The sequence below is a fragment of the Typopeltis vanoorti genome, chromosome 6 (assembly GCF_054136105.1).
Source record: "Typopeltis vanoorti isolate ZY-2024b chromosome 6, IOZ_Tvanoo_1.0, whole genome shotgun sequence".
Lineage (NCBI taxonomy): Eukaryota > Metazoa > Arthropoda > Arachnida > Uropygi > Thelyphonidae > Typopeltis > Typopeltis vanoorti.
The window spans coordinates 43,240,098-43,258,369 of record NC_143554.1 but is presented as its reverse complement, the minus strand read 5'-3'; the positions used below and the strand labels follow the sequence as shown (position 1 = coordinate 43,258,369).

Below are 18,272 nucleotides of genomic sequence, written 5' to 3'. Positions count from 1 at the left end.
TATAAATTCTATTTCCTGCCTGCCATGTGACCCTCCTCCTTTCCAGTCTATATCTCTATAGTTGAAGTCCCCCATAATAATCACTCGACCTGTACTCGTACTAATTTGGTGATGCATGTCTTTCAGGATCATATGTGGAATTTCCTGGCCTATAGTAACAACCAACTGTATATTTTATTTTTCTGGCCTTAATCTCACACCAGATTGCTTCAAATGAACAGCCACGCTCCCGCCTATCTCCTAATGTGCCTTCATTTCAAATTCCACTCAAAATCCTCTACTCTCTTCCAAGTTTTGCATGAGAGTAAAGATAAAAACTCCTGCCTGTCATTCCAGCTTACAACAGTCCATAACTGTAAAAAAACATCTGGAAATCTAAAGCTGATTTCGTTAGGACCCGAAGCTTGCTGCCTGTTTAAATATCAATCGAGCCTTCTGGTCCATTGCTCATGTATGCATGATGAGTTCTACTCTGCTTGTTTCTACCCCCTCTCATCCTGATGGAACAGTAACAATATATACTGAAGATAAGGCAGAACTCTTTAGCAATAAACTTCTCTTCCAACTCCTGTTTATACGACCATAGCAAATCTCCCCTACTATCCCACACCACCCTCAGTAAGCTTCCTGTGATCATTCGACAGAAGGGCTTAAGAAAAATACTTAACAGCCTTGATATTAATACGTCCTACGGCCAAATTGGTACCTCTCTGACTGTACTTATGTTCCAGAATTAACATGTAAAAGTGACTGGATCGCTTTTACATGCCCTTCTATTCATCTGGCATTTATCCACTTTGGTTGAAAGAAAGCTTTTATCCAGTCCGTTCTATCCATAGTAGGCCAAGTCAAAGTCACATGGAACTTCATACACTCCATATGCCAGGGTGTGAGTGGGATTTATCACAGGAGAACGGACCAGAGTTGCTAGTTTAATATATGGTTTGAATGTGGTGGGAAGGTTATATTTTATTAGTTCTTTGGCTATCTTTTTAGATGTGCCTCGCACATTAGGAATAGTGGTGTTTTGTACTTGTGTGTCTGAGGTGAGGAAGTAAGAGGGCCATGTGTTATTTCATCTATTTACGTTTGGTAGAAAGGGTGGCATCACTAGAACAAATAGCCCTAGCCCCATATGTAAGTGTTTTAATAACACCAAACTGTTGGGCTAAATGATGCGACTGTATATGTAGATATCTTCCTGTGCGTGTGTTGGCTTTCTATAAATGGAAAAAATATAGCGAACCATCTGAAAGGCAAGTTAAGAAAAGGCAAACAGGTATTTGATTATTTTTGTTTTACTGTGAAGTGAATTTGGGGGTGTTGGCTGTTTAGGGAGGTAACAAAAGAATCCAAGGTGTCTTTCTCCAGGTGGCCAGATAGTAAACACATCTTCATTAAAGCGTAACCACATTAAGGGCTCGTATACAGCTGTGGTCAGTATTTTGTATTCAAAGTGTTCTATGGAAAAGTTAGTTAAACGTAGGGGGAGGAGAGGAACCCATAGCAATACCATAAGTCTGTAATTTATCATTGCCACGTAAAGTAACCTGCATGTATAGTTAATTTGAATAATTCGAAGATATCAGAGGAGAAATGAGCTTTCTTAATTCTAGTGCCTATTAGTGTTACATTAGTAAATAAAGACGTGACACCGATAATAATTATGTCTGCATTTTTAAGGAATGTGATTTTTAACTAGTGATTTGAAATGGACAGAATTTTTTTTTAAATAAAAGTATGAGTTGCCAGTAATGAGGATAAGCGACTTAGCTAACTGTTGAGCAAGTTTATAAGTAGGACTGTCTATGAGAGACAGGAAGATCTGTTATCATCCGGCTTGGAGAACATAAAATTACATTCGCTACCATTATTATGGCAAGTATGGACTAACAGACCACGATTTGGATACCCCATTCACAAAGGATTAGATGGAAGAAAGAGAATGTGCTTTATACAAATCGTTACAGGTTAGAAAATTTATTTTTAAAGTCTTCCATTGTTATGAAGCATTCGCCAACCTTAACAAGCATGGTTGCATTAATTTTCCAAAAATGTGGGAGAAATTAATTTTCCAAAAATCTTAAGGTCAACTCCTACACAGCTGTAAGACTTCTTTTTACAATATTAGAGGGCACGAAATTAGGACTTTAGGTCTTCAGTCTTACAATTTGAATTGTTTCACTTACTCATTGTGGCATGTTAACTGTAACAAGTAATGTGCTCTAGCAGTAGGGTAGCCACTAATGACCAGATCATGATCAAGACAAGATATGGAATCGTGACGTCATTGGTTGACATCATTGGGCGTGACTTCATGACTTTGGAATTTCCCTGTGGGCATATGTGTCAATGGCTTCAGTACTTGTGTTTTGGTTCGCGTATGGAATTATGGGTGATGGTAGAGATAAGGATTCGTGTTGTGATTGGTGGGACACTTTTGACCAGATCAAGATAAGATAACGAATCGTGACGGGGGTGTGTTGTTATCAGATGTAGAATAAGTGACGTCATTTTTTAGTTGTAAATAAGTGACATTGTTGTTTTGAATGAAAAGTAAAATATATTAGTGGATAAGGAATCGTGACGTGAATGTTTGTTGTTATAGATTTTGGAAATTCGGTGGGGCCCTCGTCTGGATCAAGATAAGATAAGGAATCGTGACGTAAATGTTGTCAGATGAAGATAAGTGACATCATTTGTTAGATGTAAATAAGTGACGTTGTTGTTTTCAATGGAAAGGGGGATATATTAGTGTATAAGGAATCGTGTTGTGATTGGTGGGACACTTCCGACAAGATCGAGATAAGATAAGGAATCGTGACATGGATGTTTGTTGTTATTGATTTTGGAATTTCGCTGGGGTCCCTGAACCTCGTCTGTCAGGGACATCACGTGGTATTTTTGGTTCACTTATTGCATTGTGGGTGAATTTAGAGATACGAACCGTGACGTTATATGTTGGGAAATTCTCAGTTTCGAGGTTTTAATTTAATTATATGCTATATCGCTCAAACATACAGTTTTTTTTCTTCTATAGGTGGTAGTACTAGTTTCCAATACATTTTGGGATATTTCTTTCCTGTTAAAGGGTGGGAGTTCTTAGAGAAAGTCGTCATGGCGGCAGTGTGTCGAGCTTTTCTGAATAATTTAATTATATGCTGGTGTCCCTCAAACACACATTAGACATGAAAAGTTGCTAATGTATCCATGTTGATACTCTAATATGTACCCTACGATTATTCTTATGAAAAAAAACTATTAAGTGTTAGAATTACGCTTACAAAAAATACGAACAGTGATTATTGAAATTACAATTATGTTCAACTTAAAAAAAATTAATTTACATTTCTTTCCAGAATGGGAACATCTTGGTACTATTTAGGTTTTCTGAATATTCCATGTTGATTTTTAACATATGTTCACAGAAAACAAACAATTCTGAAAATCCAGTTCACTTTTTCATTATAGGATAATGTGGCTAACATATATTCACACCACAACACACACACAAAACATAGGAGTTGAAAGATATTCATGTAAATAACCAGAAAAGCTAGTTGACTACTTAATTTAGATTACTATCCGATTGGTTCTCTGTATTAATTCTTTCCCACAATTGCTCGTGCTATGATTTCCCAAGCTTGGCGGGAAAATCTTTGCGCCGTTTAGTTTAGGGTAAGTGTTATTTCCGGTTTCGAATTCCGAATGCTGTTAGAGTATGGAATTCTGACAAGTGAAATTATTATTTTTTTTTCAAATTGATTCGTTATTTTCTGTATTTTACTTTTAAAGTTCATATTCTAACAGAATAACTGAGCAAAATTAATAAATATATAAAATGGATGCGAATTTATTTTCCAACACTGTAGATAGATTTCTCATTAAGTCTTATCTTAAAGATATCTCTCTTATCCGGTAGCCAAATTGTTGTACGTAGGTGAGATATCGTGTTTTTAGGTTTGAACTCTTGGTTTCTGTGGAAAATTATTTCTTAATAGTAAATTAATGAAATTAATTTACTATAATTAATTTCATTAATTATAGTAAATTAATGCTTATATTTATTTAAAAAACGCAATATGATTATTACTTTTACCTTTGATTCCTTGTGCTCTTATCCTATTTCTGTAAGTGGAATTTATTTATTTTATTTATATTTTCTTTAGCATTAGTAATTTTAAGTAACTGATATGAGAACAAACAAGGTTTTGAACTCTCCACAGCGTTTCTCTACAGATATCTTTTTAAGAGTTTTAGTAATGTGTTGTTGGTTTACAATATCTAATGGCTTTGTAAAATAACCGAACTCTAACAGTATTGTGATTTTCAGATGAAATCTTCTCCACTATTAATTTAATACCCAATTATTCCTTTTGCTTCCAAGAGTTGACTGTTTCATGATATATTTGAGGGCTTGCATGAACAAATAAGACTTCTAATTCACTGAGTCAAGAAAAAGTCTGGTTACTTTGTGGCATGAAATTTCACAAGGAAATAAAAATGTTATGGTCTCAAGTTTGTATAACACATCAACGATACCCAATATGTTCATTTAAATTTACACATTTTATTTGAATGAAATATTATTTACAAATTGTATTTACTGAATCTAATATAAAGAAAATAAATAAATTGAAAAATACATCTAAGGTCTTCCCATACTTGTGGAATTGCGATGATGTGGTTTTTGACAATGTGACTCTCATCTGAAAGTTAATTTTTCATTTGGTGATCGTTGGGAATTTATTAATTTAGTAAAATTAAGGGTTGCATATTTTTTTTTTTTTTTGAAACCAATACATATACTTCTGTGAATTATTAAAAGCAAAGAATCTTTCGTTATGTTTCCAAAAGCATTTAAAAGTACACATTATGTTTTCACGTTTTGGGCATCCAATTTCATTTAAATCAAGAACAGACCTCCCTATTAACCTCATTAATGATTTTGATTTTTCTCTTACTTTGGCGAGTAATATTTGATATTTGCATGTTGATTCTATCATCCAATTCCTTAGTTTGTCCAGAGGTAGTGCACCAATTTCCCATTTCAGCTGATGGTTATATTTTATTAATTCTGTTTTTTTTAACTCTTTCAGGTAATTAGTTCCAACTACAAGGTGATTTTGTCAATGCATATCTTACAATGATTCTATCAGAAATACAAATTTCTTTAGGAAATAAATTTGAACTCTTATTCAAAAGAAATTGGCAATCAATTATCCCAATGATAACTGAAAATTCGTATTTTTCACCCACTGTCGATTTTTCATAATCGTTTTCCTTCATTCTTCTTCTTCTTAGATTACTTCATATGGCACCACAAATAAATATTTATTTATTATTATTATTTCACTGATTAATAGCTCTGATCGTATATTTCATTTTAACATTCTGTTATAAAATTCTAAACAATTAGAACTTTTCACAAAGAAACTTTAAAAGAAGTTCCCCATCTTGGCATTTCAGAATATAACACTCACCGAGGATCATTTGTAGTCATCTCTTGTATCAGATGATAATCAGATCACTTCCTGCATAACTTTTCCCAAGTGGTCCTGGATAAATACATCACAATGTACGTGTCTTCTAAAATAATAATTGGTTTCCATCCTTTGAGAGCTAGGTGAAGTGTTTTGTCTCGTGCTATTTTCCTGAAGAAAGAAAATTTCAATGACTTTTGTGGCTCACCCATTATTTTACTTTACTTTCCTGGATACCAATCACCACAACACAATACAATAGCTGCATGGGATGAATGAATTGCCATAACTGCAAAGACACTTGACTCGTTTGTTTTTCCTTATAGTAGTGTTTACCTGACCCTTAACCCTGACCGTTCCTTCCAAAATGAAACTTTGGAGCAGATGATTCACGGACATGTTTCTACATGTTGTTGGATATGATATTGATGTGAGATTATCTTACTTTGAGACATCATAGGGCAAATCTTATCTCTGTGGCTCGAATGGTATTCTATATTATTTGTCCTTATTATGTTAAGTATTTTATCCTCAAATAGTGTTTTTGATGTTAGATCATGTGAGTATTTCTCTCACTCATATGTCCGAAATTGTTGGGATGGAAAAAAAATAGCATTAGGTGGAAGTGAAAAGGTCATCAAGAGGGTGACAGAGGTCTTCCCTGCAATGCTACCCCACCTAACCCCATCATCCCCCATTCTCCCCCCTCTCCTCCAGAAGTTGTCTGCTCAGCCTAGTGGAGATGAGCGAGCTTATCTTTTGCAGATATCTTTTAGTGATGTCACCTCCAACTAATACTGATAACTTTGGAGGAAAAAAAAATAGCATTAAGTGGTGCAAGTGAAAGGGTAGTCAAGAGGGTGACAGAGGTCTTCCCTGCAATACTCCCCCTCACCGCATCTCCTCCAGAAGATGTCTGCTCAGCCTCGTGGAGATGAGTGAGCTCATCATTTGCGGATATCTTTTAGTGATGTCACCTCCAACTGATACTGATAACTTTTTAGGAAAAAAAAATTAAAAAAACGCGTTTTTAAATTTTTTTCCTAACAAGTTATCATAAAAAATGCATTTTTTTAAAATTTTTTTCCCTAAAAATTTATCATAAAAAACGCGTTTTTTTTAAATTTTTTCCCTAAAAAGTTATTAGTATCAGTTGGAGGTGACATCATTAAAAGATATCTGCAAATGATGAGCTCACTTATCTCCACGAAGCTGAGCAGACATCTTCTGGAGGAGATGCAGTGAGGGGGAAGACCTCTGTCACCCTCTTGACTACCCTTTCACTTCCACCACCTAATGCTATTTTTTTTCCTCCAAAGTTATCAGTATCAGTTGGAGGTGACATCACTAAAAGATATCTGCAAAAGATGAGCTCGCTCATCTCCACCAGTGCTTCCCAAACTTCTGGATGTCAGGACCCCTTTGCAAAAATTAAAATATTTCATGGCCCCCCCTCGAAAAAAAATCGTAATAGAGAGATATATTATTATAATATTTATTGTATTTATATTCAATACAAAACATGCACAGCAAATATTGCAAAAATCAAATGCATATATTACATTTTTTGCCTCTTACTGTTTGGTTCTGAAGACGATGCGGGCTGTTCTGGTAAAATATGAAATACTGTCCTTTTTTTCATGTTTCTGATTGTTCGCGGGAATTTTTTATATTTTTTTATCAGCCAATTATCCATCTCAGGGTTAAATTTTTTAATGTAGAATAGATCAAATAATATCACCACTTACCGATACTGGCACACCACAGACTGCTAACATAAAATTAGTGAATATTACCTGAATAAGGGAATCCCAGGACTAGGAACATTTTTCTCTTTTGTGACTTTTCTCGCTTTAAGGTAATTAAGCATAACGCGAAACAGATAGCAAAGGCAGGTTATTAAAATGTGCATATGATTGGTGTGGTATTAACAAAAGTTCGCGCAACCGAAAGATAAAAGCATAGCTGACAATTGAGTTGAAATGCTAACTCTCTTCACCCGAATTCCATATGTGAAACTGCCATAACATTCATTATATATATATATTACTCAGTTTTAACACTTTTACGAATGTTAACACGTTCGGTTGAATTTCATTGCTGCCTTGGGAAATCGAACTCACACACATCTAATTAATAACAATAGTTTTTAGTTAGATAATGCGTTTGCCCATGCAACATATGGTTTTGTTTCAGTCTATACAGCATAGTTTCTGTATGAGGGGATATGTGATTCATTAATTAGTGTGTTTTTATCCCAGTTGTCTCTAATTGCACAATTTGTTGGGAAATATATTACACAGACTCCTCATACCTTATTCGCTGGCATAATAAAAGTATTTGTTTTTATTGCCTCTGCCATATAGTGGCTGTCAGGGAGGCATGTTGTTTACCACTGTAAGGAGTTACTATCTCCCCACATGAACTTGTTTAAGCTTTTTTTCATGTGTGAAGTATATGCGAAACTTTTATTGGTAACAGAAAACTAGCTCAGATGACAGTGATAATATAAAACGAGTTTTGATTATATAAAGTCAATATCAACAGTCCCTGATTACGAATGATGAAAGGGACAGGAAGATTTGGAGCTTCCCTGGAGATCATTCGAAGTAAATACAATTAACCACTGCTTTGAAATGAAACATATGAATGAGCAATATTTACTAATATTCATTAAGTGTTGAAATATGCAGGAAGCAAAGTTTGTGAACCAACACCAATGTGTGCTTTTTACCATTAAAATTTAAAAAATAACAAAAAAGAAATAAATAATAAAAGTTAAATACGTTTCTTTTAAAAGAAAAAAAATCTACTTAGTCTTAAAACATTTTAAATTTGTTTTCATTATTTCACGGCCCCCCTCAACAAAACCTACGGCCCCCAAGGGGGCCGCAGCCCACAGTTTGTGAAGCGCTGCTCTAGATGACCTTTTCACTTCCACCACCTAATGCTATTTTTTTTCCCATCCCAACATTTTCAGACATATGAGTGAGAGAAATACTCACATGGTCTAACATCAAAAACACATTTTAAGGATAAAATACTTAACATAATAAGGACAAATAATATAGAATACCCTTCGAGCCACAGAGATAAGATATGTCCTATGATGTCTCAAAGTAAGATAATCTCATATCAACATCATATCCAACAACATGTAGAAACATGCCATGAATCATCTGTGCCAAAGTTTCATTTTGGAAGGAACGGTCAGGGTTAATGGTCAGGTAAACAGTACTATAAGGAAAAACAAAGGAGTCAAGTGTCTTTGCAGTTACGGCAATTCGTTCATCCCATGCAGCTATCGTATTGTGTTGTGGTGATTGGTATCCAGGAAAGTAAAGTAAAATAATGGGTGAGCCACAAAAGTCATTGAAATTTTCTTTCTTCAGGAAAATAGCACGAGACAAAACTCTTCACCTAGCTCTGAAAGGATGGAAACCGATTATTTTAGAAGACACGTACATTGTGATGTATTTATCCAGGACCACTTGGGAAAAGTTATGCAGGAATGGTCCGATATCCTCAGCTACTTGCAAAGAAGAGTTGACTATGAAATGAACCTCGGCGAGTGTTATATTATGAAATGCTAAGATGGGGAACTAATACTTGATGATACAGGAGCTAATGGAAGTAAAGTTTTTTCTATTAGTTGTGAAGAAGCTGAGAGATTTTCACCAAAAATGTACAACATTGATAATCATTTACTATTTTTGGAAACTGAATTACCATCTATTCGTATCATGGGGAAAATCATTGCTAATCATTTAAATTCATCAATGGTAAAATTAGACTTTCAGGATTTTATCCAATTCGATAAAGATTCTTTATTTTGAGACATTTACGAACATTTTACAAAAACTTTGTGTATATTTGCTGACAAAAGAATACACAGAATGTTCAGGGGGCCATGGTGTCATTTCCAGACTGACATAATATCAAATGTATGGAATTGTGGTTACCATGGTTTCTGATTTAAAAACTCTTTTCTATGACCAGCTATTTTGATGCAATGTAACCAAGAAACAGTGAGTAACAAAAATTTTATTCATTGACCTCTTTGGAAAATGTTAAGAGTCTAAACTAAATATTGTGAAATATTTTTAGGTAATTACATGTTTCGAATTTTTCTCAGTGAATATACTTGTAAATAGTATTTCAGCAAAATAAAATATGCATTTGTAAACTTAAATGAACAAAGACATGCACTTTTGTTGCTGTGTTTTTCCAGTGAATTTTTTACTCAGTTATTCTGATTAGAACTTGATATTTAAATCCACAACTTTACATCTTAATGCAATTCTGTTTAATTATTTAAAAAAAAATCACAACTGTGAAATTAATGCCAGGAACTGGGAAAAATATTGAAAACTGATATCCATGTATTGCTTATTTTAGAAATTGTCTAATGCTACCTCTTGACATTATCCGAGTTATCTGAAAACAATTCATTCACATCATCGTAATTCTGCACTGTTAGAATTTTGTTGTTTTACAGAGAGAGAGCAGATAATTAAATCAAAACGTGAATTTAACTCTGAAAGTTTGGTATAGAAAAAATGTTTGAACTATCCAGATAACACATATACAAATTTTACCTTTCCCCACACAAAGTAAGATAAAAACACACCAACAGTATATCGAGCAGTATGTGAAAACATGTCGTTGAGTCATCTGTGCAAAAGGTTCATTTTTGAAGGAACAGTCAGGGTAGGGCATGGTAAGTGTAAACAGTACTATAAGAAAATACCATAGAGTCGAGGGACTTTGGACTTAAGGTAATCGTTCATCCACTGCAGCTGCTGTTTTTGTGTTGTGGTGTTTTGTGTTTGGTAATGTAAAAATAATGGGTGAGAAACAAATTCTTTGAAAGTTTCTTTGTTCAAAGTTCTAATTGTTTAGAATTTTGTAATAGAATGTTAACATAAAATATACGATCAGAGCCAATAATCAGTGAAATAATAATAAATAAATATTTATTTGTGGTGCCATAAGAAGTAATCTAAGAAGAAGAAGAATGAAGGAAAACGATTATGAAAAATCGACAGTGGGTGAAAAATACGAATTTTCAGTTATCATTGGGATAATTGATTGCCAATTTCTTTTGAATAAGAGTTCAAATTTATTTCCTAAAGAAATTTGTATTTCTGATGTAATTATTGTAAGATTATGCATTGACAAAATCACCTTGTAATTGGAAAGAATTACCTGAAAGAGTTAAAAAAAAAACAGAATTCTTGGTTAATAAAATATAACCATCAGCTGAAGTGGGAAATTGGTTCACTACCTCTGGACAAACTAAGGAATTGGATGATAGAATCAACATGCAAATATCAAATATTACTCGCCAAAGGAAGAGAAAAATCAAAATTATTAACGAGGTTAATAGGGAGGCCTATTCTTGATTTAAATGAAATTGGATGCCGAAAATGTGAAAACATAACATGTACTTTTAAATGCTTTTGGAAAAACATAACGAAAGATTCTATGCTTTTAATAATTTCAGAAGTATATGTATTGGTTTCAAAAAAATAAATATGCAACCCTTAATTTTACTACAGTAATAAATTCCCACGATCACCAAATGAAAAATTAACTTTCAGATGAGAGTCACATTGTCAAAAACCACATCATTGCAATTCCACAAGTATGGGAAGAACTTTATATGTATTTTTCAATTTATTTATTTTCTTTATATTAGATTCAGTAAATACAATTTGTAAATGACACTTTATATAATATTTCATTCAAATAAAATGTGTAAATTTAAATGAACATATTGGGTGTCGTTGATGTGTTATACAAACTTAAAGACCATAACACTTTTTTTTCCTTGTGAAATTTCATGCCACAAAGTAACCAGACTTTTTTCTTTGACTCAGTGAAATAAAAGTCTTATTTGTTCATGCAAGCCCTCAAATATTTCATGAAACTGTCAACTCTTGGATGCAAAAGGAATAATTGGGTATTAAATTAATAGCCAAAGTTTTAGTAGAGAAGATTTCACCTGAAAAGTCACAATACTGTTAGAGTTTGGTTATTTTCAGAGCCATTAGAAATTATATTACAGTATACTACAACAATATAATTAGCCATTATGTTGCCATAGAAAAACGCTCCAGAGTGTTCGAAACCTTGTTTGTCTCATATCAGTTACTTAAAATTACTAATGCTAAAGAAAAAATAAATAAAATAAATAAATTCCACTTACAGAAATAGGTTAAGAGCACAATGAATCGAAGGTAAAATTAATAGTTATATCGTTTTTTTTTTAATAAATGTAAGCATTAGTTTACTACAGAAATAATTTCCCACGGAAACCAAGAGTTCCAACCTAAACACACGATTTCTAACCTACGTACAACAATTTGGCAACCGAATAAGAGAGATATCTTTAAGATAAGACAATGAGAAATCTATAGTGTTGGAAAATAAATTCGCATACATTTTATATATGTATTAATTTTGCTCAGTTATTCTGTTAGAATATGAATTTTAAAAGTAAAATACAGAAAATAACAAATCAATTTGAAAAAAAAAATAACAATAATAATTTCACTTGTCAGAATTCCATACTCTAACAGCATTCGGAATTCGAAACCGGAAATAACACTTACCCTAAACTAAACGGCGCATAGATTTTCCCGCCAAGCTTGGGAAATCATAGCACGAGCAATTGTGGGAAAGAACTAATACAGAGAACCAATCGGATAGTAATCTAAATTAAGTAGTCAACTAACTTTTCTGGTTATTTACATGAATATCTTTCAACTCCTATGTTTTGTGTGTTTTGTGGTGTGAATATATGTTAGCCACAGTAACCTATAATGAAAGAGTGAACTGGATTTTCAGACTTGTGTTTGTGTTCTGTGAATATATGTTAAAAATCAACATGGAATATTCAGAAAACCTAAATAGTACCAAGATGTTTCCATTCTGGAAAGAAATGTAAATTAATTTTTTTTTAAGTTGAACATAATAATTGTAATTTCAATAATCACTGTTCCTATTTTTTTGTAAGCGTAATTCTACTACTTAATAGTTTTATTTATCATAAGAATAATCGTTGGGTACATATTAGAGTATCAACATGGATACATTAGCGACTTTTCATGTCTAATGTGTGTTTATGTGTGTTTGAGGGACAGCAGCATATAATTAAATTATTCAGAAAAGCTCGAAACATTGCCGCCATCACGACTTTCTCTAAGAACTCCCACCCTTTAACAGGAAAGAAATATCCTAAAATGTATTGGAAACTAGTACTACCACCTATAGAAGAAAAAAAAAAACTGTATGTTTGAGTGATATAGCATATAATTAAATTAAAACCTCGAAACTGAGAATTTCCCAACATATAACGTCACGATTCGTATCTCTAAATTCACCCACAATGCAATAAGTGAACCAAAAATACCACGTGATATCCCTGACAGACGAGGTTCAGGGACCCCAGCGAAATTCCAAAATCAATAACAACAAACATCCATGTCACGATTCCTTATCTTATCTTGATCTTGTCGGAAGTGTCCCACCAATCACAACACGATTCCTTATACACTAATATATCTCCCTTTCCATTCAAAACAACAACGTCACTTATTTACATCTAACAAATGATGTCACTTATCTTCATCTGACAACATTTACGTCACGATTCCTTATCTTATCTTGATCCAGACGAGGGCCGCACCGAAATTCCAAAATCTATAACAACAAACATTCACGTCACGATTCCTTATCCACTAATATATTTTACTTTCCATTCAAAACAACAACGTCACTTATTTACAACTAAAAAATGACGTCACTTATTCTACATCTGATAACAACACACCCCCGTCACGATTCGTTATCTTATCTTGATCTGGTCAAAAGTGTCCCACCAATCACAACACGAATCCTTATCTCTACCATCACCCATAATTCCATACGCGAACCAAAACACAAGAACTGAAGCCATTGACACATATGCCCCACAGGGAAATTCCAAACTCATGACGTCACGCCCACAATGACGTCACGATTCCTTATTTTATCTTGATCTGGTCACTAGTGGCTATCCTACTACTTGCTCTGAAGATGCTCGTTTGAAATCCAGTGAAATTTAAGCCAGTTAATAAACATCTGTTTTACAATTTGTTGGTTTGGTGTTGTAATACCGTTAAAATAAGTTATGGATTTTCTTAATATATGATTATTCTCTCACCTATTCCGTATAATCACTTTCCTATAGAAGCTCTGTTTCTGCATGTCATTTGTATAGACATTAACACGGACTCTGTTCCACTGAACTGGCCACTTCCCTGTAATCATGTACGAAGACGGCAACTATTCCTCAACATTTATGTTTACTTCTCCAGATTCACAGAACGAATCTCATTGTCTTCTTTCATTACATATGCCTTTGTCCTTGGAAACAGTCCCCCATAGTTTTCTCTCCAACTCTTCTTGAAGAGTTGGAGTCTCTGATCAGCGTCACACACACACACGGTTTAAAGATGTGGCAAACGTTTATGTTTTGCATAGGTTATGGTTAGTCGCAAGTTCATGGTAACGGCAGTAATGTATGAAGAGTAATTTATCAAATAACTGGTTGTTATAATTAACGAACATCTCTGGCTGTACTGAATCCGGATCGAATTGAAATAAAGCTGAAAGTATTTAACCAAAAATAGAATGTATAAAAATAAATTTCCTCTTTGTATTACATTTAGTTCACAGTGGATCAGCGATTACTGTTTTTATTGCAGTTTTACCAGATAAAAAAACTGTAATCATTATTTGCAGCAGGGATTCCATTCATCCGTCTCCAATATTGCATGTTAAAGCTCATCTCTCATATACTCAACCATTCCTTGCTTTTATTAGCGCACTCCGATGAGACTGTTCTATTCTGCGTCCATCTGCTCAAGCACCAATAGCTGAAATAAACAGACAACGATATTAGTGCTCATTCTGTCGTTCTCAAAGTGGAAACCATGTTCATCCTGTCTTCGTTACATATGATTTGCCTTAGGCAAATCAGTCAGCGAGTAGCAATGAATGTATCTGATAATGGATCCGAGCTCTTACAGCCATCTGATCCCTTTCAGCAACGAATGTTACTTGAAAGCGATGTGAATTATCTCGTGCAATCGATTGACAAAGTGAATAGGCTTAGGAACAGTAAAAGCTAGGCAAGCAGATGGCGACTTCATTGATTGTTTACCGAGTCTTGGATAACTAATAATTACGCAGTAACACGAGTACGGTAGTGTCAAGGCAGGTATAAAGTCCATTTACTTACATTCTCTTATTCTCTTCAACTAAGGCTAACTGTAATCATTTTATCGTTAACCTTTGCCCACGACAGTACCATTTACTCTCTGCATATCTGTTGGTGCCTTGGCAACCACAAGCATTATCTTATGCAGATGCTATAAGACCGATTACAGAGAGCGTTCTGTAATAATCATTTGATAATAAGTCGTTGGACATGGCATTTTACAAAGAAAACAAATGACAAAAGCCGAAGTGCGACTGATTACACGTTAGAACAAGATTATTTCCTGAGTATGTTCTTAGTCAATAATGGCGCATATAATAACATAGACTCGCATGTTTATTGTAGGGACTGTTATATTCATGGTAAATAATAGAAACAGAAATCCGACCTCCAAAATTCCCATAGAAAGGAAAACTGTGCTAAAATTCCAATGAAACATATGTAATACCAAATCGGTATGATCCGCTCTTCGATATGCAATAACTGCATTTTAAAATGATGACCACACCTTCGCGAGTGGCCAAGTAATTAGGAATTCTCCGCTTCTTTCTTATTTTCAGAAAGTATATCTGCAGAGTAAATCGAAGTTCGTTTCATTATCTCGGTGTGTATTTATGGGACTTAAGCCAGCTCCTAGCTGTTCACTAATCCTGATAATTTATCATTATCAGTGTCATTACTCAACCCCTTTGACAGCTCTGTCACATTCATTAATTAGCAACGGTCTTTTAATTATTTCACATGGACGTTCTTCTTTGCTACTCAACTGATAGTGTCAACCAAAATAAAAGGACAATCAATTTTCGTTTTTTTAATCATCGTGTAGAGGCCAAATAGTGACGTCACGATTAATAAGTCCATTTCTCTCTTTTTTTTTAATACTTGATCGTGTCCACACAGACCACAGATATCGTCTGCTTTTTTCTCCCACAACAATAGACGATATTTATCACTTCATACAAAAATAGTGAATAAGTATTCAGAATGAAAAAAAATACCGAAAGAAAAAGAAGAAAAAAAACACTGATTTTAAAGCATTGTGAAGGCAAAACAAGCAATTGTTCCAGAAAGGAAAATATTATAACTTTACATAAACAAAATTAAGATATTTCTACAACTATTTATAAACTGGAAGAAGAATTGAAACTCTCTCATTTTTTATTTAATGATATTACCTTTTGTCCATGCTATGGATCCATTCTGTTACCATTGTCTCCGTGCACCGACCACAGGCAGTTGCACGGCATAAACGCCAGTCCCAATCCTCCCAGCTTCACCGCGTTACCAGGGGTATAGCTGATGGCATGCGGGAGTCGCGAGTTCACCAGCTACACAAGATCAGTGGTCAGGAATGATTCATCTGCATGGGAGATCAAGAGGTCCTGCAAGAGAAATGACAAAATATAAATGACATTCTGCAATGCTTCACAGAGGTGATTGCAGAATACAATCCTGGATACGTTCATAACACACATCGAAAACGCTATATACAGTAAGAGTTTTAGAGTGTTTCTCCTACCCACTGCAGTAACTGTGCAACAGAATTATAACCGTTTGTGAAAAGGATTGAGATAAAAAAAAATAGTACAATAAGCCCAAGCGTGCCACTTGACCTTGGCAAGTCTTTTCTTAACAAGCCTAGAGAAAACCTGCAATATTGTTATTCTCCTTTGTAGGGCTATTCGTCACCTTCCTTGATGGGCTCCACTGCTTCTCGCCTCCTCTCTAACTGCATACCACAATCTGTCTTTTTGAGTTCAGTAAACCTGTTGTAACGCACCGTAAAGCTTATAAAAGAGTGGGATTAACAACATTGAGTGAGGCAATGCTTCATGTGTATATTTTTGGAGATCTTTAAGTATCATTCTCTAAGCAATAATCAACTAGAGCTATGAATACTGAACCCTGTCTAATACATGAAATGCTAAAAGTGGTCTTCTCATAGCACAAACATCTTAATAATTTACTTAATTTATTTACAATTCTTAAATTTCCAGTGTCAAAGCTGAAAAAAAAAAGTTATTAATGATTATCGTTTGAAAGACAGCGGAAACCTCTACCTAAGCATAGTAATCTGTGTTATCACAGAAATTAAACTCTTAACATGGTGTACATACAACTTTATACCAAATTGTCGAAACCAAATAAGACAATTACGTAGAGTGTGAATTGTGACTGCTTTTCTCATCATAAAATTGGATAAGAAAATTTTTTACATGAATTGCTCAGAAAAGTATTGCCTATTAAACTTGTTTAATAATAATAATAAATAACTGAAAAGCGAAATGTAAAAAAAAAACAAAAAAAAACGTAGCATTTTACGAACTTTCTATCGCGAGACCGATGTAGCATTCTGTGACCTTCGGATAGAAAATATTTACAATTCTGGGCATAAGTTGTATTTGTGTCAAGTTACTTGAAATATGTCTGATAAAATTTCTCATATTCGTCTTTTATTAATAAAAATTTTACGGTTCCACTAACCGAGGATTCTAAACAATGACAAAAAAGGGAGTACTTCTAACATTCCATATTAAAAGTATTTGTCTAGCATTGGTGGAAGCAACCCAAGATTACGAGTCAAGTGTATCATTGCTATTATTAACAAAATAAAAATAGACCTAAATCTTCGTGCTAGTTTAGATATCATACTTATCTATGAAGATGTAGCTCCAAACGTAATGTATTATTTTATTATAAGCATTTATAGTTTATGATAAAGTCGTAAATTATTAATATTGCATAATATTAATATAATGAATTTTCTGAATTTAATGATCAATGCCTTGGTCTTATTTTCAAGCACTATTGTCGACAAAAATCGAATACATAACAATCGTCTACGCCTTTCATCTCTCCCATAGGCAATGAAACAAATTTACACTGTAACCATCTTCAACTATCATGCTTATTTGTTAACTTCCATAAAAAGCTACTTCAATATCCTATACGTATTCTTCGTATGATAAAGATAACCAGACACCTCTGAAAAGGACAGTAAATTGCAAAAACTGTAAAAAACATTCCACTATTGGCCTTTGCTTTCATTACAACGAGAATTATTTCGACGATGTTTTTCAAATATGGATTCTGCTTTACTAAACATATACCAACTCACCAAGTATGAAAAGAAACATTGCCAAGATATATAAGTTCCTGTAAGTAATGGCTGCCATTACTTACAGGAACATAATGACACTGTTGGTAATTACACTACCTAGCCTGAAGTGTACTTTGTATTATATTAGCGCAATTTTGGAGGTTTAATCTAAAGCACCGGTAGGTTTTCAAACACTGTTTCGATCTCTTTTGTCATCAAAATGTTCCTATTAACTGTTTACAATGTATTTCCCCTCCGAGGAGTCGCAAAACGACATGCTGGCTGAAAGGCCGAAGCCTAGGAAGCATATATTGATTCGATTTTTTTTTTAAATTAAAATTTTTGTTTATTATTCACGTCTCAATTGACATTAAGTGAAAATATTATTTCAAGAAGGCAGTGTTAGATAAAAAATTATATG

The 18,272-nt window shown here is 33.9% G+C and overlaps 1 protein-coding gene across 1 annotated transcript in view; it reads right to left on the bottom strand.

The window, feature by feature from the left end:
- Nucleotides 1-15,976, bottom strand: part of Epac (Exchange protein directly activated by cAMP) — a 154,027-nt gene extending 138,051 nt beyond the window's left edge. Inside the window, exon 1 of the mRNA XM_090394136.1 lies at nucleotides 15,927-15,976. Within this exon, the coding sequence (XP_090250262.1) occupies nucleotides 15,927-15,961 (35 nt within the window). The 5' untranslated portion in view covers nucleotides 15,962-15,976. The remainder of the gene's footprint in view (nucleotides 1-15,926) is intronic.
- Between the last annotated feature and the right edge of the window lie 2,296 nt (nucleotides 15,977-18,272).